The sequence below is a fragment of the Mirounga leonina genome, unplaced genomic scaffold (assembly GCF_011800145.1).
Source record: "Mirounga leonina isolate KUSES-001 unplaced genomic scaffold, KU_Mleo_1.0 Mir_166, whole genome shotgun sequence".
In the NCBI taxonomy this organism is placed as follows: domain Eukaryota; kingdom Metazoa; phylum Chordata; class Mammalia; order Carnivora; family Phocidae; genus Mirounga; species Mirounga leonina.
The window spans coordinates 33269717-33291110 of NW_023270418.1; the positions used below are offsets into that span (position 1 = coordinate 33269717).

General features: G+C 47.1%; 1 protein-coding gene across 3 annotated transcripts in view; it reads right to left on the bottom strand.

The window, feature by feature from the left end:
- Positions 1–21394, bottom strand: part of CHKA (choline kinase alpha) — a 60723-nt gene that overhangs the window by 15039 nt on the left and 24290 nt on the right. The window contains exons 1-4 of one of the 3 annotated variants that reach the window (XM_035013441.1): positions 20546–20601; positions 20298–20409; positions 9348–9401; positions 1923–2036 (exon numbers count right to left, since the gene is read on the bottom strand). In XM_035013441.1, coding sequence (XP_034869332.1) covers positions 1923–2036; positions 9348–9401; positions 20298–20393 — 264 coding nt within the window. In that variant the 5' untranslated portion in view covers positions 20394–20409; positions 20546–20601. Of the gene's footprint in view, positions 1–1922; positions 2037–9347; positions 9402–20297; positions 20410–20545; positions 20602–21394 lie in introns of those variants that run through there. The other 2 variants (XM_035013442.1, XM_035013443.1) reach the window with 2 other exon arrangements.

Below are 21394 nucleotides of genomic sequence, written 5' to 3' on the forward strand. Positions count from 1 at the left end.
TATAAAATGAGAAACATGACATGAAGTCCCTGCAGGGCTGCTCTGACCTAGAGCAGACAAGGCAGGCAAGGGCCCTGGGCCGGCACCCAGCCAGGAGGTCTCGACAAATGGCGGGAGCCTGATGACGAGAGCTCAGAGCTTTCTGGAAGCAGCAGGCTCAACTGCGTCCTCCTCCACCCGGGAATCCTCCAAGTTGTCAAGTGATCGGGCCAAGGTTAAGGACATGGGACTCAGCTCCTAGTGGGAGCTCACTCAGCTTTCACATGGCTCTGTTAAAAAAATGCCATTACTTTGTTTGACATTGTGGAAAGTCAGGCTAACCATGCTCAAAGATGAACATATTTCAGAGTTCTAAGCTCCTTTCCCAGCACAGGGAAAGAGCAATAGGAGACTGACCAGGTCCTTAGAGTCACTACTCTCCTGTGCCCTCTGAAAAACGGCTGTAGGAACCAGACGAGGTGGAATGCATCCCACTCCATGCATCCATTCCAGGAGTGAACCTGGAAATAACACGCACTAGCAGGCTGAGCCAAATGAAATCACCATTTCTGGGGTCAAAAACAGTTGATAACTGGTAGTTTCATGTGGTTCAACCTACTCTTTAACAGAACTTTAAAAAGTCTTCACTATATAAAACATATACAAAAGAAGACAGAATTTCAGAAGTAAAACAGTATCAATCCCACAGATGCTAAAACCCACGGATTCTGGTCCAGGGCAGGACAGTCCCATTATTCTGGGTTGTGCTCACTTACCTTCCCTAAAAAGAGAAGTTTTACCACACATGTATATTTTAAACAGTTTTTAGTTTGCTTTCAGTGGGCTTTATTAAAATGGTATACTCTTTGCAGTCTTCCACAATCTGGTTTTATCACTCAATATTATGTTCTTAAGACGTCGCCACTTCTAACCACAGGAAGTGTTTCAGACTTTCCATGCTTTCAGATACTTTATTATCTCATTTGATTCTCATACCAGTCGGATGTTATGGGACAGTTGCAAATGAAAACCCTGCCAAGTGGCCAGCCAGGTGCCGGGGCCAAGACGGAAGGTCTGCTGGTTTCGGCACAGCCCCAGGCTGGCAGCCGCACACATGAGACCACTGCACCAACCAGCAGAGGGCACCCCTCCTGGGACACAGGTCCCAAGAAGGCTCCTATCCCTGGGCGGTGGAGATTAGACAATTAGGACCCCTTCCTCCAGCCTCCGCTGGAAACAGGTTGAGTCCTGGCAAGCAGAGCATCCCTTCAGCCAGGGTCCCTGTGCTTAACCACTGCACAACTATACAGGGCAAGCCCGCACGCAGAGGTGGCCACGTGAGGCAGGGCAGGAGACCCTGGTCCTCGAGGAGCTCACACAGGTGGAGACGTTACAGCAGCATCAGAAATGCCTCCGGACAGCAAGAAAAGGCAAACAGTCCTGACTCTTGGAAACAGGATTTGAGCTGGGCCTTGCAACATCAGCTGACAGCTGACGGCACCTGGGAGCTGGGGAGACTCCAATGGAGGGAGTGAGCTGGGAGACAAGGCAAAGAACAGTGGCGGCCCCACAGGGCAAAGACCCAGGTATGGCTCGGTGTGGCCAGGACCACGGGGCTCTGCACTGAGTTCTAAAGGTGGCCCCCAAATTGAGAGGAACAAGGGGAAAGGGGAAAGGTTCAGGGCAAGCAGCTTCAGGGGACAATGGAATGTTGGGTTTCATATATAGCTTTCATTTGGATGAACATCTTTGCAGGAAAGACAGAGGTTCTAATGTAAATTCAAGAGAAATCTGTTTTTTCTTTATTTCTGATACAGTTTCATAATGTTAAGTCCCATTTAGTGTGTCCGCCCACGACCCCTCAGGCTCCCGCAGCACCGAGACAAAGAACCTGTCTTCTGTCTGTGGCGTCTGTCAACTGACCAGTCGAGAACACATCTTACCGGGATGAACTGCTCCAGGCGGCCTTGGGGAAAGATGCCGTAGAGCTTTGGCCCAAGCGCCCTCTCTGCAAGAATGGCAAACATAACGCTCTCCAGAACCATGGCCTCGGCCCCCTAAAACAGACAGCAACACATCGGATGTTTACTGAGGGCTGACTACGTGCAGGCCCCACAAGCACTTCCACCCCCGGCATCCCTACCATCGGGCGCTACCAGCACCTCCCCCACTTCATTTTTTTTTTTTTTTTAAGATTTTATTTATTTATTCATGAGAGACAGAGAGAGAGAGGCAGAGGGAGAAGCAGGCTTCCCGCTGAGCAGGGAGCCCGATGTGGGACTCGATCCCAGGACCCTGGGATCATGACCTGAGCCGAAGGCAGACGCTCAACCATCTGAGCCACCCAGGCGCCCCACTTTAAATACGAAGAAACAGGTCAACATCTTGTAATCTGCAGGACCCGCGCTTGCAACCATCACACTATACTGATGAGATTGAAAAGTCAAGCTTAACCGAGTCACTGATTCCAAAAATAGAACAGTGTCTACTGGTATTTTCTTGCTTGCATTTATTTTACAACTTCTCTGAGTTCCACCCATGACATCTTCCCAAAGGCCACCAATATGCTGTCCATTCTGGTCAGCACAGAGCAGGAGTGCACCGGCCACAGGGGCCTTCTGCCCCCAAACCGATCCTTAAGGGCGACTGACAGACCTGGGCCTGTTTTTTGGGCCCAAAGAGCACCCTGGCTGGCATGGAGCATTCACAGGATCTATGCTCTGCTCTTCCCAATCTTCTCCCTGCTGCCATTTTAATGTTTGTCTCTTGCCAAAACCCAATGATGCTCATATGCTATCTTCAGTCCTAATAACCCATGTGGGATCTAGAATCATCCTGCCTTCAAAAACTATCTTTAGTGGCGCCTGGGTGACTCAGTCGGTTAAGCGTCAGGTCATGATCTCAGGGTCCTGGGATCGAGCCCCGCATCGGGCTCCCTGCTTAGTGGGGAGTCTGCTTCTCCCTCTCCCTCTGCCTCTCCCCCTGCCTGTGTTCTCTCTCTCTCTGAAATAAAAATCTTAAAAAAAAACAAACACTATCTTTTGGTCTCAGTTCAAATTCACTCCTTAGTACTTTGCCATTAAACAGCAAATTAGCCTCTAGGCCACTGTGTCTGAGGAGGGGCCGGCAAGTGTAGCTAGAAAATGCTTTCAGGTGATCCTTATTCACCCCTTAAGAAATGCACCCTGGGGACTATGATCCTGCAGAAACACTGCCCAAAGTGAAATAGCTCTTTAAACTCAGGTTATAAAAACACACGCAGGGTGCCTGGATGGCTCAGTCGTTAGGCGTCTGCCTTTAGCTCAGGTCGTGATCTCAGGGTCCTGGGATCAAGCCCTGAATGGGGCTCCCTGCTCAGCGGGGAGTCTGCTTCTCCCGCTCCCCCTGCTTGTGCTCCCCCCTCCTTTCTCTCAAATAAATAAAATCTAAAAAACAAAACCAAAAAAACCACACACACAATAGGACCTACTCAGGCAATGACAGGATGCTAAAGTTACAGAGAAGAAAACAGAGAAGTTACTTTTCCAAAGGACATGGAACCACATTAAAGGAAAAAGTAATTTGGTCACTCTCACATTTGGGGGAGCAAACAGATTTGTCAGCCGGTGACCTCCCACAATTATAGTTTAGCCACTGTCTTGTGTCACCTACAACTGTGGTCTGACCACCTTGTGAGGCCTAATTTTATTTACTCATTTGCAGTTTTGGGGTTTTTTTTAGATTTTATTTATTTATTTGACAGAGAGACACAGTAAGAGAGGGAACACAAGTAGGGGGAGAGGGAGAGGGAGAAGCAGGCTTCCCGCAGAGCAGGGAGCCTGATGCGGGGCTCGATCCCAGGACCCTGAGATCGTAACCTGAGCCGAAGGCAGATGCTTAACGACTGAGCCCCCCAGGCACCCCTCATTTGCAGTTTTGTATCTAGGACTGCTATGAGCTAAACTATGTCCTCCCCAAATTCACGCATTGAAGCCTTAACCCCCAGTGGGATGGTGTCTGGAGATGGGCCTTTAGGAGGTGGTTACGTATAGATGAGGTCATGAGTGCAGGGTGTCCATGTGATCAGCGTCCTTATATGAAGGGTCCCAGAGAGCCTGCTATCCCTCCCTCCGTCGCTCCACCACATGAGGACACAGGGAGAAGGCAGCACCTGCAGGCCAGGAACCCAGCACCCAGACCTCAGACCTCCAGCCTCCAGAAATAAATGTCTGGGCAGCCCCGGGGAGTCCGTTACAGCAGCCTGAGCAGACTAAGACACAGACAGTACAAACGTAGCACTGATCTGTCAGGTCCACAGAGCTGAGAGCAGGGTTTGAGAGGAGAACCCCTTGGAGGAGGTACAGTCACTGCTGGCCCCACGTCCAGCACCAGAGACGCCTGCAGAAGAGCGTGCACAGGTCTGCAAGGCATCTCTCAAACTCTCCACCTGGAACCTGCACGAAGCGAAATGCCATGGTGAAGGCAGGCTGGGCACAGCGGGACCCCAGGGCTCCAGGGGTGACAGCAGGCGGGTTGCGCAGCCGTTAGCCAGCTGTACGCCCCCCTACCCACCCACAATTTCAGAGTTCAGTCAGGATTTCTTCCGTCGAGGTATCCAGGTTTCATCACAATTAGAATTTGTTTTTCGGTTTCCCTCCATGTAAAGTGACAAAGCCCAAGGGCATCAGGGTGGGCTCCATATAAAACACATATCTGTGCCCGGTCCTAAAGGGCCTTCGAGTTTGAAGTTGCAAACTTTATACAGAGGTGAAGCCCCACCGCGTTCCTTCAGGAGGCTTAGCACGCTGGGCATCGCATGCACTCAGTACAAAGCCGTGACGTTGCTGGGCTGAACACGCTGCCCGGAGTCCTCCAGAGCCAAGTCAACCCGTCACCGGGATGGTGGAGAGAAGGTGGACGGAGACTTGAGAGCTTTGCAATTCTCTCTGGCATTTCTCTGAACACCGTAAACAAGAAATCTCTTTGTTCACATGGAATACCGCAGTTCAGCATTTATTCCCAGTAGGGAGAAAGGGGAGCTGCGTGTGGAGGAAAGAATTTGGAGGAAGAAAAGAAGGAAAACACTTAAGAAAGATGGGCAGGTTAAGAAGCAAGAAAAATGGAGAGGTTAAGAGGGATAGTAGGTAATCTTAGAATGAGTGCATCAACTACTGGAAGCCTTTTTGTAACTACCAGGTCTCCAAACACCTTCCTGCTTGCTATTTAAGGAAGCCAGCATAGTAAAGAACAGGGTGGGACCCGCACGACCCAGTCCTCTGCCCCAGCTCGCCTGGGCGCAGCCACCGGCCACCCAACCACAGCTGGTCGCACTTCCTGGGGACAGAAGGTCCTACCTCCACTTGAAACCATTTGCTTTGGATTCAGAAACATTCATCTATCTTTAGCCCAAAAATATTTACTGGAGGTCCCCTATGTGCCTGGCACTGTGTTAAGCCCCGGGGAAACAAGAACAAGGCACGACCCAGGGACCCCTTCCCGAGCGAGAAGCAGACACGAATGCACAAGGCCAGCGTAGGCTGCGATAACCGCGGGGACAGGGCGGGGCGGACTGGGGTGGCTGCTTCTAGGGAAACGGTGACACAGACACCTGAGGGGTGAGAAGCAAAAGCACATTCAGGGACCTGGGAGACCACCCCCCCAGCGGAGCGGGCAATCAGGGAAGAGGAGGACAAAGTGAGCTCGGAGAAGCCGGGAGGTCTGGGCCAGCCATGACGTTCTCGGCACACCCGCAGCATCTAAGGCTGACGCATGGCCACCAAAGAGGAACCCGCACAGAGCCTGAGCACTCCCAGTGACTGTCCCCATGGGAAGGAGCCCATGTTACACAGCAAGCTATCCAGCACACCCAACCCCTAAAACAAACTTACATGCTCACCACTGTGCAAGACTTTCTAGTATTTTCTAGCCTATTTCATTTTAAAAAGCAGCAAAAATGCTGACATTTCACATGCCCTTCGAAGTTTTACAACCCACCACGTGAAGCCCTGATTCAGATGGGGGCAGGAGGGCGGCCTCGAGGGTGAAGGCGAGAGCTGTGCCGGCTGCTCAGGGGAAACAGGGGAGAAGGGTAAGGTGGCCGCTGGGTCCGGCAACGCGGAAGTCCTTGGTGTGAGACCAGATGGGGCAGGGGACAGGAGGGCAGGGGAGGATCAGCGAATGGAAGAGGAAGGGGGACTGCTGGGGAGGCAGAGGTGTGCAGACTGACAATTCACTTTACCTACACAGTTGTATTTCTTTATAAAAATTAAAATCCTGTAATAAGAATATCGAGATTATGAACTTTGGAGAAGACAGAATAACATTTCTGTGATATTCTTGCCAAAAATATATAACCTCATTCCAGTCACGAGAAAAGGTGAGACGAACCTACACTAAGGGAACATTCTATGAAATAACTGATCCATGTGCTTAACAAGCCTCGGGACTGGAAGTAACATGGAGGCAGATGGAACAGACGAGGGAGGACAAGCAGCCTACACCGCGTGGGGCCTCGGCTACACCCTGGAACAGGACAAGAGAATGTCAGTGGAAAAACCTGGGAAAGTCAAATAAGGCCTGCAGCTTAGCTGCTATTATTGTGCTGGCGTTGATCAGGGCTGTGCAAGGTGTTAGTGACAGAGGGACTGGGGAGGGGGTGCAGGGGAGCTCTCTGTACTAGCTCTGCCGACTTCCTGTATGTCTACAGTTCTTCTGAAATAAAAAGTTAAAAATAAATAAATGTATACAAGAAAGACTGAAATCAAGCAATATAACAAAATCAGTAACTAATTCTGTGCAGTGGGGTAAGGGTGTTTATTATGTTATTCTGTGCTGTCCCAAACATTCAACACTTTTTTCCAAGAAAAAAAGAAATCCTGCTACAGAGAGGGAGCAGATGCGGGCAAGGCCGGCAAGCTCTGTCCCCTGTGAGGGACAGCAGCAACACGCCCGTGGACAGGGGGAGAGGAGAGAGGAGACCTGGAGTCAGGAGCATAGGGAAGGACCAGCCTGTGGAAAGGCTCCAGGGCTGGAAGTGGGAAGATGAGGGCCGGGATCACAGCAGCCGGGCAGGGAGGGGCCCGGTCAGGAAGGCAAGCCTCCCAGACAGGCTGGTAGTCCTCCCGACCATGGGGTTTCCCTCTAATGATGCCCAGTTGCTCGGGTGCGGGCCCAGAGAGGGCAAGGTGACCGGGTTCAAGACCAAGCCAGATCTTCACTGAACCAGGGTAGCTCTCAGGAGGGTTTTCAACAGAGGAGAAATGGTTTGGAAGCAGGAATGAGGAAAACCAAGAAGACATCCGTTCCCCCCACCCCCCGCCCGCCAAGTACCAGGATGTGATGGGAAAACATCCTCCCTCAGGGAGCTGCAGGGGAGGGGTCTCTGGGACAGTGAGGCTGTAGAGAGGCCAGTTAGCACAGGACACATTCAGAAGAGAGGGGACAAAGACTGCAGACAAAGGCCAGCCATCCAAAGGGGCTCAAAGAACATCGTGGACTGAGGAGAGGAAGGGACAAGGAGTATGTGCACCAGCAGGCAAGGGGCAGACTGTTCCAGAGTTGTGCACGAGTTCCGGCTGCAGCCAACATTCGATAATTCTATCAGCGCCCCACCGGATAGCGGGCTTGATAGCCACAGCGAGACAGCAAGAGGCGGCGAGGTCCTGCCCTGAGCATGGACCCTCTCAAGAACAGGAGGCAGACACGAATCGCATCATGCTGAAAACTTATAGCCAGAGGAAGCACAGAGGAGAGACAGATGGTGCTTGGGGTGAGGGCATGAAACAGAGACACACACCTAGTCGAGAGGGCAGGGGGACTCCGTGGGGAAGCAACCCTTGAGTGAGGTCCTAATTACAAGCAGAAGTGCAGGTGGGAAAGTTGGGAGCATTCCAACTGGAAGGAACAGCAACTGCGAAGAAAACCACACAGCTTTGGACAACGTGGCTGGAGAGCAAGAATGGGGAAGGACACCAGAGAGAATGGAAAGCCCAGCAGGGTCAGACCAGGGGAAGCTGGCCTGGGGCACAGGGAGCGCTGACGGATGTCAGGCCACAGGCTGACCTGATCAGAGGAGCAGTTGGAGCAGGAGTGGAAGTAGAGCCCCCAGAGGAGACGGGGGCAGCCTGGACTAGGGAGGTGGGTGGTACTGAAGGGACGAGCATACAGACCCAGGGTAGAGCCCACAGGGAAACAATGGGCTCATGGTTCGGATACAGGGTGACGGAGAGGAGGGTGTCGGAGGGCCTCCTGGCTTTCCATCTGCAGAGAAAGGAGACACAGGTTCCTCCGAGGGGGTGGGGTGGAGACCATGTGTTCAGCCTTGGACCTGGCGACACGGCCCAGGGAAGGTGGGGGGCGGACGGCGCAGAGGGGCAGCACGGGAAGAGGGCCTCGGGCAAGTTGTGGAGCACTTCAGACAACAGGAGGTCAGGCCCAGAAAGGAGCCGAGGAGGGGAAGAGAATGTTTCAGAAAGGGCAGGGGGAAGCCAAGTTAACCAGAACTGAGAACGCGCTGTGGGTCTGGCATCGCGGAGGCCCCCGTGGCCCAGCCTTGTCGACCACCAGGACACACACAGGCCTATACACCGAGGACTCAGGATGGCGGAAAACATGTCCATCGCTTCCCACCTGGTGGCGTCTGTCAGTGCCACCCAGAGCACACGTTCTAGATCCACCCTCCACAGAGGGTGCACCGTGAACAATCCACCGACACGTGAGGGGGAAACATTAGTACTTTTATTCCTTTATGATCTCACCTCTTTTTAATTCCCATTTCCCAACAATTTCAATAGTCTACAGCGAGTAAAACCCAGTGTACCTATGTGTGTGGGGGGGTGCATACACTGGGCCAGTGTGCTCGAAGGTGGTTTAGCCCTGGCATGTGGACATCACTGCGCTAGATTCCCCACTTCTGAGCCTCAAAGAGGGACCAGGTGGACACATCAGTGCTCTTGACCTCAAGCTCTTCTGAACATAAGCATTTCAGAGAGGGGCCCTTCTGACCAGGGGCCGGCGGGTGGGAAAAGGCACTCCTGCTCACCCGGGCCATGCCGGCTTCGGTGTCATGCGGACAGAAGGAGGGGGTCAGAGGCACAGCACCCGAGCCAGGTTGCCTCCACGTCCTGTCACGCACAAGCGCTCCCTAAACCGCCTTCTCTCGGCACCCCAAATGCTGTTCAGATTGCCATAAGGACACCACACGTCTGCTGCCTACATTCAGCAGGAACTAAAAATAGCCGGGCACGCTCGTTCTTACGGAGGAGGCTCCCCACGTGGCAAGAGCCCATCCTCTGAGAATCGGCTCGGCCCCTCTGGGGGCAGCGAGCAAACTGGCACTACGAACACCGCTTACAACCTCAGACAGATGCAGAACGGACTTAATTACTTACTTGAAATTCATTTTCTTTCTGAGCTTGTTCGGATCCCTCTTTATTACAGGACCTCTACGAATGAGAAAAAGCAAACACTTCTGGTAAGATGGGGAACACCAAACACACACTAACTTTGCAACCATCACAACAGTCAAGGTTTACGAAACATCACAGATCTTTAACGAGTGCTCCTCAACCCACGGAAGTCACCAGCGGCAGAGTAAAATGCGCCACCAGCGTCCGGCACTAGGACCAACACCCGAGGAATCGCTTCATTTCTTTACGAGAAAAGGAATGTGCTGTTGACCCCAAACAGCCAGGTACCTTTTCACAATGGCATTGTTAGAGGAAAGTCAATAGGGGGCGCTCTTCCAATCAGGCCTTCCCAAGACAAAGGGTCAAGTGGTCTCCCCAATTTAGCTGGGTGGCTCCTTCAAGTCAACACTATCCTGAGGAAGCTTCCTTCCTGCAAGAACCGGGAGTGTACACACACCCGTGGCAAGTCGCCATGGTCAGCACAGAACGGGGACAGACAAGAAAGCCCTGTGCAGGCAGGAGCCCTGGCACAGAACCCGAGCGACGAGCCTGCCAACTTGCCACTTTCACAGACTAGCCCTGCTCGCTCAGCCTGTCACTGGCTCAATCTGAATTCTTCCTCCACCAGAAAGAGGGTTATGCGAATTTAATGAAGTCCTTACACTTACTTCATATGTTAATATATTAAGGATATTTTTATAGCACTTTCGTCAATGAAACTGCAAACTGTTGGAAACCAGGGATCTAGCAATAACAACTAGATCCTTAACTACCATAAGCAACTCTCTGGCTACATTCTTTCTTCATGTCACAGATCGTATCTTTTAAAAGCAATCCCCCACCCCAAGTGCTTTAAAAATCTTCATACTATCTTTAATAAGGGGATGGAGAAGAGCAAGTCAGAAACTTTTAAGCATCATGTAAAAATTTTACACTTAAATATTGCCTCTAGAAATGTCGTTATAATTAAACTAGGCTGGCTTAAGCCAGACACAGAAGGAAGCCCATAAAGGGAATTTTTTAAAAATGTGAAGGTAAAAGATTCTTGAACATCCCATGAAAAACACACCTTTCCATTCCACTGCTTTATCAAAAATACCTGTACCAAGAGTGGAAAGTGTGGACAGGGGAAAAAATGCCACGTTAAGCAACACCAGCTACGCTAGCGCCATTCAAAGACCCCAGTGCGTTAGGGCAGCGCGCCCATCCCTCCTGCACGGACACACTCCACAGATGCTCTCATGCGCGCTCCGTACAACAGTGCCTGCGCTAGCTTCCTCAGCAGAGAGGCAAACAAACATCCACGTTCATGAAGCTATCTGCAAAAGACTTGCACTTATACATATTCAATAACATCTTTAATATCCCGTGAAGTTCATTTGGTACAAGGTACAGAAAGCACAAATGGGGGGATATATACTTTCACTTGGGTAATCTGCGTTTCTCTGATGGAAAGATGTTACAGGTTAAATCCCGTTACAATGAAAGCTACAAAAATGAAAACACCCCAGAAATACTTGTAGACTTTTGCTGATGGCTTGGGTGTGTGATGTGCTAACCTCTCGGGAGGAGCAACTGGGTACCACAAAAGCTTCGCTCCTTCCTTAACTCCGAACCACCCCCACGGCTGTGCTGCGACCTCAGACTCAGACTTTCCTTGTCCCCTCTCTCCCCAGTGGCCTACCAGCTCCTCACGAATCGGGCCTCCATCTTTCATTTATGGTTAGTCTTGGCCCAAAGCACCAAGCAATCCTGCTGCCCACTACGCTTTTTGTCAGCACGACTAAAGGACCGGCCACGCTGTGAAGCTCAAGGCACAGCCTCCACCACGGAGCCAGCCAGCTTCGGGCAAACTCGCATCCATGGTCTCAGTCGTGGGCAAACTGGCTATGGTATTCATTTGGATGCTGAATGGGGCCAAAATGCCCCCAAAACGTTAAATCCTGTGCTTGTTCTCCCTTAGGAAAGTTAAGAACAAAATGTTCTATAATATGACATATGACATCTAGATATCCTACTGAAGTTTGTTGTAACGGGATTTGACCTGTACAAAATTCTAAATGACTATGGTTATTCCTATGCTGTTATTATTCGAACTGTATCTTCTTAGGGAGATACAGTAAATGGGTTATTCAGCCAACAGAAGTCCCTTTCCTTTGTCCAATGGTGCTCTCGGAAAGCAAGTCACTTCATCCAAAGTTACAAATTGCCTTAGTTCCCAAGGCCGTTCCTTTGTAATACTCACACCAGTGGAAATAAATTCTGTTAAGAATTTCCCCACCCCTGCCCACTCCATTCCACCCCCAAATGAATGCATTACTTATACCATAAAAGCACCATCATGAAGGCAAGATGGACTTCTGCCATATTCAACCCTCTGTTCTGTTTCCTCAGTACAGAATGTTCAGGTTCCCTCAATCCTGTAAACAAGAAGAGTAAGACCAGGAAATCTCAAACCAATTAGACACTCACGAAAAGTGAGAGAAGAGGCCTCATCCTGATAAGCCAACGAGAGACAGACTCACATTGCCAAAGAGAGGTCAGAGAATTTTTTGTGCAGAAAGATGGGGAGTAAAATGTATCTTGGAATCTGTGAGATTTTACGTCAGAGGCACAAGTTTATCTGAAGCAGATATTAAAATATATTGTATAAACATTTAACAGGACTCCAAATTTTTTGCAACTTTTCATGTTAATAAAGACAAGCGGTCATATATAAAATAAAACTAAAATTTTTTACATTAGGAATTTGAATACTGGTTAGTATCACATAATTACTAAAACATTTTGAAGTTGTAAACATTATCATGGTCATTTTTTTTTTTTAATCATCTTATATAGATACAGATGGAAACGCTTATGTGATGTCTGGAATATGCTTCAGAATAACTCCAGAGAATGAACAAGGGCGAGGTTGAAGGACTGGTCAGAGGGAAAGATGGATATTGGGGTACCTGGGGCTCATTACACTCTTCTGCTCCACTTTTGTATGTAAATTCCCCATAATAAAGTCTTTTTTAAAAATAAACACAGACAGGGCAGGGCGCCTTGGTGGCTCAGTCAGTTGAGCGTCTGATTTCAAGCTCAGGTCATGATCCTGGGGTTCTGGGATCGAGCCCTGCATCAGGCTCCCTGCTCAGGGGGAAGCTTGCTTCTCCCTCTGTTTCTGCCACTTCCCCTGCTTGTGTTCTCTCACTTACCCTCTCTCAAATAAATAAATAAAATCTTAAAAAATAAAAATAAAAAATAAAGACTATGGGAAAAAAGTACCCTTCATATTCTAGGTTATTAGTTTTTAAAATGTTTTATTTCATGCTCTGAAAAAAAAATGAAAATCATTGAATAATAAGACAACTTTAGGGGCTAAAATGAGAAAATATCACTTGACTGAATTTTGTCTTATATAATTTTAGGATTCAAAAATGTTCTATTTAAAGTTACCCAATATTCGGGGCACCTGGGTGGCTCAGTAGTTAAGCAACTGCCTTCGGCTCAGGTCATGATCTCAGGGTCCTGGGATCGAGCCCCACATCGGGCTCCCTGCTCCGCGGGAAGCCTGCTTCTCCCTCTCCCACTCCCCCTGCTTGTGTTCCCTCTCTCGCTGTGTCTCTCTCTGTCAAATAAATAAAATCTTGAAAAAAAAATAAAGTTACCCAATATTCCAAAATATAACAGATTTCTTTCTTCTAATTTGTCTAAGCTATTGGGCAGAATAAACTCTTATCATCTGGCCAGTTCTTAATGACAGATTTCTCTAATGACGAGGGAGCTAGTGTTACAACTGAACTACTTTAATAAAGCCACATTTGTGCGCCGAAACAAAGCACACCTCGCTTTCCCTGCGGTCTGTGTATGTGTGGCTGTGCATATAAATAAATCAGTGAAAGTGGCATGAAGTGGCATCCAGCTATTTAATGTCATTTGTAACACTGAAACATTTGTCTAAAAGTATCTTTAAAAGCCCACCACTGCATGAGCTAGCTGCTGGTGGGACAGGCTGGGAAAAGTGTCAAATCAGCTACAAACAATGACATGTCATCAACAGTGTAATACATTGGAAATGCTGTTTAAGAAATCAAACCATCGTCAATTACAGATACTGTTATATAAAGGAAGAAGTAGTCACTATGCTAAATGTAATGGTGGCCACAGAAATAAAAAGATACAAAAAAGAGTGATAGAAACATGGAGGACAGCTCTTCCCATTAGCCCTTCCTTCTCCACCAAAAACAGAAGCACAAAAAACTACACAGAGCACTCAGCTGGCTTATTTATCTCTTTTAAGTAGACTGCACGCCCAATGCGGGGCTTTAACTCAACAGCTCTGAGATCAAAAGTTGCGAGCTCTACCGATTGAAAGAGCCAGGTGGCCCTCACCTGGCTCTTTCAAAGTTTCTGTACAAAAGAGCAAGTTGGTTGTGGCCTTTTAAAAACACTCTGGGACCCATAAATGAGATATTAAGAAAGAACAATCCAAATGTTAGCTAGACTCAACTTCTAGGACATCTAACAATCTGGTCTAGGAAAATCTGGGATTATCCTCCTGAGTTGAGTCTCAGACTGTCGGTATTTACCCCAAAACAGGAGGTGTTGTACTATTTGGAACGTTCAGTCACTGTGATGGTCGTCTGGTCCTGGAGTGGCATGGACTCTTCACTGTGCGGGCTGTGGCTCTGAGGATCCACCCTAAGATCTGACCACACTTGACTCTCTAGGGGTCGACACGGGGGGCAGCACCTACCACCCTCCCTGTTCCTGGTAGGGCTCTGTGCCATGCCTCAGGTAAGCTGGGGCAGGGACAGGAGGAACAGTGTGAGAACTCTGGCTCCGGAGAATACACAGTAGTCATGTGGCTCCTTCCATAATCTTCTGCAGTACGTTTTCTTCTCAATGTTACCATGGACCCTAACCTTCCTTCTCCCTGATTTGTATGAAAACATTCTGTATTTATTGCTTTTTTCGGTCTCTTACAGCATTTTCTGAAAAAAATATTTTACAGAACATGTTAAAATGTAAGATCACAATGTAATGATTTAAAGTATAGCTGGGGGCGCTGAGCTGGTTCCGTTGGTGAAGCGTGCAACTGATCTCGGGGTCTCGAGTTCGAGCTCCACGTTGGACGTAATTACTTAAAAATAAAATCTTTAAAAAAAAAGTAAAGTATAGCTTATGTGATTCTCTAAAGAGCAGATACGACTTACAAGAACTTAAACGATTTTTAACATTTAATGGTCTTCTCTAGAGCATCTTCGATTACCTTGAAGAACATTCTAAAACAATTTGATTCTCTGAACTCTGCAAAGTTCAATGACTTGCTTCATTAACAGAAGACTAGAAGTTTTAAGAGGCTCTAGGAAGACATAAACCAGAAGAAAGGCTCCTTCCAGGACCTTCTCAAAATTTATGTCTAATCTCTGCCCCGAGGCCCCCAAGGCTTCAAGTGCATTAGTCATGAGCACCCCGAGGGCTGACCTGCAAGCAACATGTTTCCAGGAAGAGTGGCCTGGCTTCTCTAGCCTGTGTGTGCCTCCACGCTGGACCAGCACTGCTGAGCCTCGGGGTACGGGGAGGATACCAACTGATAAGCACTAAGAAGAGAGTCTGTTTCTAACTCGGACCAAAATATCAATACACTATGGTGTTCCCTTAATGCTGAAAGTAGTATGAAGGAAGAAGCAGCTAAATACCTCAAGCGAATTTTGAGGCTCATAAATTTCTAAAATTACCAATCATTTTCTACTGAGGAAACAGAAGAAAGGGACTGGATTTGCCTTGGATCAAAAAGAAAAACAAAACAAAACAAAACAAAAACCAAAGGAAAACCCAAAACCAAAAAGTGATATATTCGTTACATGTCATTCTGAAATCTTAACTGCTGTTCTCGTGCGAGCACAGCACAAACTGTAGCTGGTGCTACTTAACAAAAGCATTACAATTCTCTTTTTAAAAAGCATTTCTTGAAACCAAGGGCTAAAAGAAAGAAATCAAAGCTGTAGAGAATGCTCCAACTTCAGAGGACTCATACTATACCGTGAATCGTGTCTGTCACCTGGAAACCAGAGTGCTCCAGGCACGATCGCATGGACAGCCTGCGGCAGAGAACACATGCACAGACAGCTAAAGTAGTACATTCCCCCCAAGTGCCCTTCACGCCACCCAACACAAAGACATTCCTTCCCCGGACGGGTGGGCTGCAGTCACACCATCGTTCCAGGGACCAGAAATCTGTATTGGCTTCATGCTATAAATCCCAAACATTTAAGACCAGCAAGACAAAGACACTTTGCATATGTCAAAATTAGACACAGTAGTCTGCCATTTATTTAGTTATGAAAAGAAGGCACCAAAGCAGGTATGGAAGGGCCGCAGATAGTGATTTGGCGACTATCGAGTATTAACTGAAGAAATACTAGGTTAGACCAAATGGGAACACATAATACGAGAACGATGTGTTACTTCTGGGAGGGAAGTTGACTACCTTTGGAATAGATAAAATTACACCACATTTAAAGTCCAAGGGGATTTTTTTTAAAACGCAGAGTAAACAAAACAACTTAAACTCATGACGATCCTAACACGATGAGGAAAAAATGCACAGAGTTCACAGTACTCAGTTACCAGGGACATGTGCTCTCCCCAGGCTCTTGGGACAAAGCAGGGCTCTTCGTGAGGGAGCATGAATTAGACGGTCTCTGCAATGTTTGTAAGCAATTTCTCAGTCGCTGATAGTTCAGTATGAGCTACCTATGGGCTGTTCCCATATTGTCTGGTTCCCTTATGTTAGGGTGCTTTAATTTATATTTAAACTGGGATTAAGAGCAAACAGGGAAGATGACATTTTGCTTTCTGGATTTAAAACAGACCATGTCCCAGACTGCACTCTTTTGAGTCATGAATACATATCTGCGTTGTGCTTTGATGCCTTTAATTTTATTATGGTTAGTACTCAAACAAGCACTAATATTAGCCTTCTATTGCTCAAAGAACACACAAAAACATTTTCCCAGACAACACTTGAGAGATCTTTGATGTGTTTTATAGACATTCATGCCTGTGAGACCGTTCAAAACGGTGAGGCCAAATCTCTCCATTCATGCACAGAAGGAACTGGCTCAACACAGAGTCACTGTTCTGACAGAGGAAGGGACAAAGCAATCCTCTGAGACTTGCGCCAACGGGCACAGGTTACATTGAATGAACAATACGTACTGACATTTGTGTCTTCCACAATTCATGATAAATAAGCAAACGGGTTATTTGTAATCAGCCAAACTTGCTGCTTTGATAAGTCTGCTACTGGACGTTGCGGAGCTCATGTTCCTTCCCATATCAGAAAGGAAAAAAACCAAGTTACATTTATAGCTTGCATTATCATTTCAAGCTCTCTTCTAGCAATCACATCTCTTTCCACGTGGCAAAGTCTGAACTAGTACTTCTCACCTTCTCGAAACTGTCCTACTGTGCCTAGGGGTGATTCTGCAGGGGAATTCTGCATCCGTCATCTGTGCAACTAAAGAAACTAACCCTCCCCGTTAAAATGAAGGCTGGGCCATGTGAAACAGACCCTGATCGGCAGGTACTTCTTTAAGATCAGACGGGTATTTTGATGTTTATAGTGTTGTACGTTGTAACGGGCTGGGAGAGAACGAAGTTCAGGGACAGAAACTGCCGGCAGTATCTCACTGCCACGGCCTCAGCCAAAAGCTGAGCAACATCTAATTATCTTCAACCAAGTCACTTGTAAAGGATTGTAAATGTAAATCAAAGAAATATTTCTCGTTAACATTTGATCCTCAGAGGTAAGGGAAAGAAAGGACAGAACTCGACTACTCTAGCGTGTCATTAAGCAAAACAGCAAGACCGTCTGAGAAGATACACAGGTCTATCATTACCCGTAGTTGTCCGTTAACATTTTTTAAAGAAGGAGCTTATCCTGACCCACCCTAAAGCATGCTATAGCGGCATTTATACGGCCGCTTTCGGGGATCCCAGTTTATCTGGACAGTGCACATACATGCATAGGGACATGTGTGCTTTCCCCACAGGGAGAGTACAGACGGAGAAAGCATAACATCTGAGTGGTATTATGTTTCTGTTTTTAATCCATTCATTTATGAAAGTAACGGGATTTATTATTTGGGCGGGCTCTAGATGTGCTCAGCCACATCTCTCAATGCATGCAAATCCTAACAAATCACTATCACTCTGGCAACTTTTTTTTGTTGTGGTGGTGCGAACAGAAGTCTTATGGCAGACTCTGTCTGTCCCTCTGCTGTAGGCCAGATTCATTCCAAAGAGCTGGTCAGCAATACGAGTGAACTCACACCCAGCAACAAAAATCACAGATCCTTTAAATCGGACTTGGGAATATCTGAAAAGGCACTGAAGTCTGTGGTGAGATCCCCGGCCCAGCGCTGGGAAAGCTCAGCTTTGCCGGCACCTGCTGGCAGGGGCCACCTGGCTCGTGCCTTATGGACTCCATGTCTGCAGTGATGGCCTTCTCTCTCCTGCGGCCACTTCTCAGAGCGCCCCAGTCTGGTTCCCCTCCGCCTGCTGTCAAGGTATTCAAATGACCCACAGTTTACAATGGCCATTCATGCCTAAAATTCCACCTGGCAACCAGTGCCCCTGCCGAGACCTGAAGAACAAAAACCTCAACCAAAAACCTCTCCAAAACATTTCCATTTGAGGCTGTAGGTCTCATATTTTTACTAAGTTGGAACTGCACAAAAAAAGTGTTCTTGAACTAAGGACTCAACCCACCAAGTATTTATACTAAAACAGATTCCCTCCTCTAAAGTGAAGGAACAGCTTTTTTCCAGCAAAAATGAGACCGCTGTCCAGTAAGTCAATCGTGAGCCTGGAGAACCCGCGGACTGTCCAGTTAGTAAGCTGCTCGTCTCCCGGCAGAGTTTCCGCCCTGCTCGGCGGAGGCAGATTCGGGAATGGCAACTGACATTTGCCTAATAAAAATATAATTAAGAAGCTAAATGTAGAGTGCCCCCATATGAATTAGACCTAGATGTAAAAACATATTCCATTCTATTAGTTTGGCAAGAATTAATTCCACTTTAAGTGCCTTTAATTATTCTGTTTATTTTTGAGTTACCTAAAAATAAACAGGGACATAGAAATGCTAAAACAAATCCTATTTCCAGGCATTTTTATTACTTGTAAGTACTATAAGGCAGTAATTCTGGACCACTAAAATGCTGAAAAGGACAAAATACTAACTACTGATAGTGAACCTTTATTAGGGGGAGAGTTAACTGCTCAGGGCCAGGCCGTGCCATCGACGGCTTCGCTAAGTTACCCTCCAGTAACACAGCACGTTCTAGAGCTGTGCTGTTCAGTGCGGCAGCCACCAGGACATGCGACCATTTCAATGTAAGTTAATTAAAAGTAATTAAAATTTAAAATCCCTACCCTCGGTCACACTCGCCACACTTCAAATGTCTGATAGCCCCCTATGGCTGGTGACCAGCACCCCAAACAGCACAGATCCAGAGCAGACAGAATCTGGCGCCTAGTTTAGCCTGGCCCCTGGAGGGGCACATAGTGCACGTTTAAAATGCCCCTAGTTAAAGTTATGAATACAAACGAAAGCCTCATAAATCAGATTTAAACAATAGTCTGTATCACGTGCAATTCCAGCCGCTGGTTATTAAAGTATTTTAAAAGTGTTGCCCACATGAAAGCACACAAATGAGCAGAAATGGGACTAATGGTTAGAGGATGTAAAAGTCCTCAAAGATAAAATGGCTCAAGCCTGAGCTCACTGAAAGTACCAAAAGGACATTAACTGGGTTTTTCAAAAACTGTGCTTTGAAAGCGCAACTTGATTAAATGAAAAACCCAACTGCGTGGCCAACACAAGAACCCTGTCGCTTGAGTACCATTGCTAAGGGGTCAGAGTCAGGGTCAGCTGTGTGTTCCTCATCACAAAGTGGCCTCAGGTTTCCTGGGCAAAGGGCACATGGCTTCCAACACTCAGATCCTGAGCACTTCACAGCCTGGCAAGGCCAAGGAAAACTATCCAACAAAAAGGCTCAGTCACATTATGACACAGAGTGCCAGCTTTAACTTTGATATTTCTGAACATTAAAATCGAATTATCGTAGACATGGGCATAATCTGCCCTCAGACTGAGCTGAGACTAGTCTCTTAAAACATTAAGTCAGAAAACTATTCTCCATTTCATGAACATCAAAATGGGCCCTTCCGAAGAAGATTTAAACGGATATTAAAATTCTACCATAGAAAGATATCAAACAAACATTTGTATGTGTGGTCAGTAAAATGGTAAATTCATGGTATAAATAGAAAAAAAAAATCCAGATATTTGGGATCTCCTACAATTGATGAAGACAATTCAATAAATAAGGCACTTTAATTGAAAATTAGATTCAACTAATATATAAAAATTTAGAAAGATTATGAGTCTAACAAATTCAACATTTTAAAGAAATCTTAAAGGGAGGTAGTTAATAAATGCAGCTCCACTGAGATTATATTTTGTCCACGGGGCTCCCCTGTGCCCTGTAAAACCTTTATGGTCATGTTATTAAAAACAATACCTTTTCCACATTAAAATTTTACAACCTAGGTCTGAGCTAAAAATTTCAACATGTGGAAAATCCAAGCATCATAACCACTACTAAAGATTTAACCAACATCATACTTTTCTCTGGATATAAAGCTGAGAATATTTGTACTGTCTTACTAATAAATTATAAGCAAAAACAGGAATTCAGAACATAACAGGATATAAGCAAAAAACCCAGTTGTGCAGCCCAATTAAAATAAAAGCAATATGTAAAAATAGCTTTAATAACCACCACTACAGTATTTAAAATCTTCCCAGGTAATTTAGCAGAGAGGATGAAAACTGTTCACAGGGCCCTCCCGTCCCCACGCAGCCTACAGACTCACCATCTTTAAAATCGCCCCGTAGAGCCGCAGGAGCACTTTCCGAGGCTCGTCACCAATGGTGGCCACGGTGTCAGGAAAGGAGCACTGGAACAGCATGTTACTGAGGCCACCTCTGTTGGAAGTCAAAGGACAGTAAGCGTCAGTATGTTGAAGGTCAGCTAAACCGCCCTTCTTGGACAACTACGGATGAGACGTCAGGGTCCCACAGGAACTACTCCCATCGAAGTCTCGATCGACTCTCAGGATACCTGGGGTATACACGATGAGCTCCATGGTGTTTGGATCAATTCCAGAGTCACATTAAAAACAGGCAAATTCCCGGGGCGCCTGGGTGGCTCAGTCGTTAAGCATCTGCCTTCGGCTCAGGTCATGATCCCAGGACCCTGGGATTGAGCCCCACATCGGGCTCCCTGCTCTGCGGGAAGCCTGCTTCTCCCTCTCCCACTCCCCCTGCTTGTGTTCCTGCTCTCACTATCTCTCTCTCTTTGTGAAATAAATAAATAAAATCTTAAAAAAAAAAACCAAACAAACAGGCAAATTCCCTATCTGTTCTTAGCTTAACACTGGAGGTGAGCTCTAAATTGCATGTGTGCATCTGCACAAGGTGCGCCTCCAGAGAACGAGGAGGACAGAAGAGGACCCTGCGCAACCCTGGGGGTGGGGGCATCCCAGATGCATTCTTTCAGGCTCATGTTCTTCTAGCATCCAAAACCTCCACGATGTTCCCATAGTAACCAGGTTAAAATCTTGGGGCAGTACTTAACCCACCTCCCCGAGGACCTTCCACTTGAAGTATATATAGCTCCATGTTATTAAAAACATCTCAATCAATTTTGACTAACAGCCTTTTCAAAAAACTTGCAACACTGACTGGTTCTTGGAGTACTCAGAGGAAATGACAGGAGATCTCAGTACCCTGAACCTTCCACTCTGACGAGGAGAGACAAGAAACAAGTTACAGGGGTCATTTGAACAGGAGAATAACTGCCTTTGGGACAAATCACCTGCCTGGGTTGGACACGATTAGGCAGAGAGAAAGGGTAGTTAATGGAGGAATCAGAGCTAAATGAAGGAATATGAGATACTGTACAGTCAGG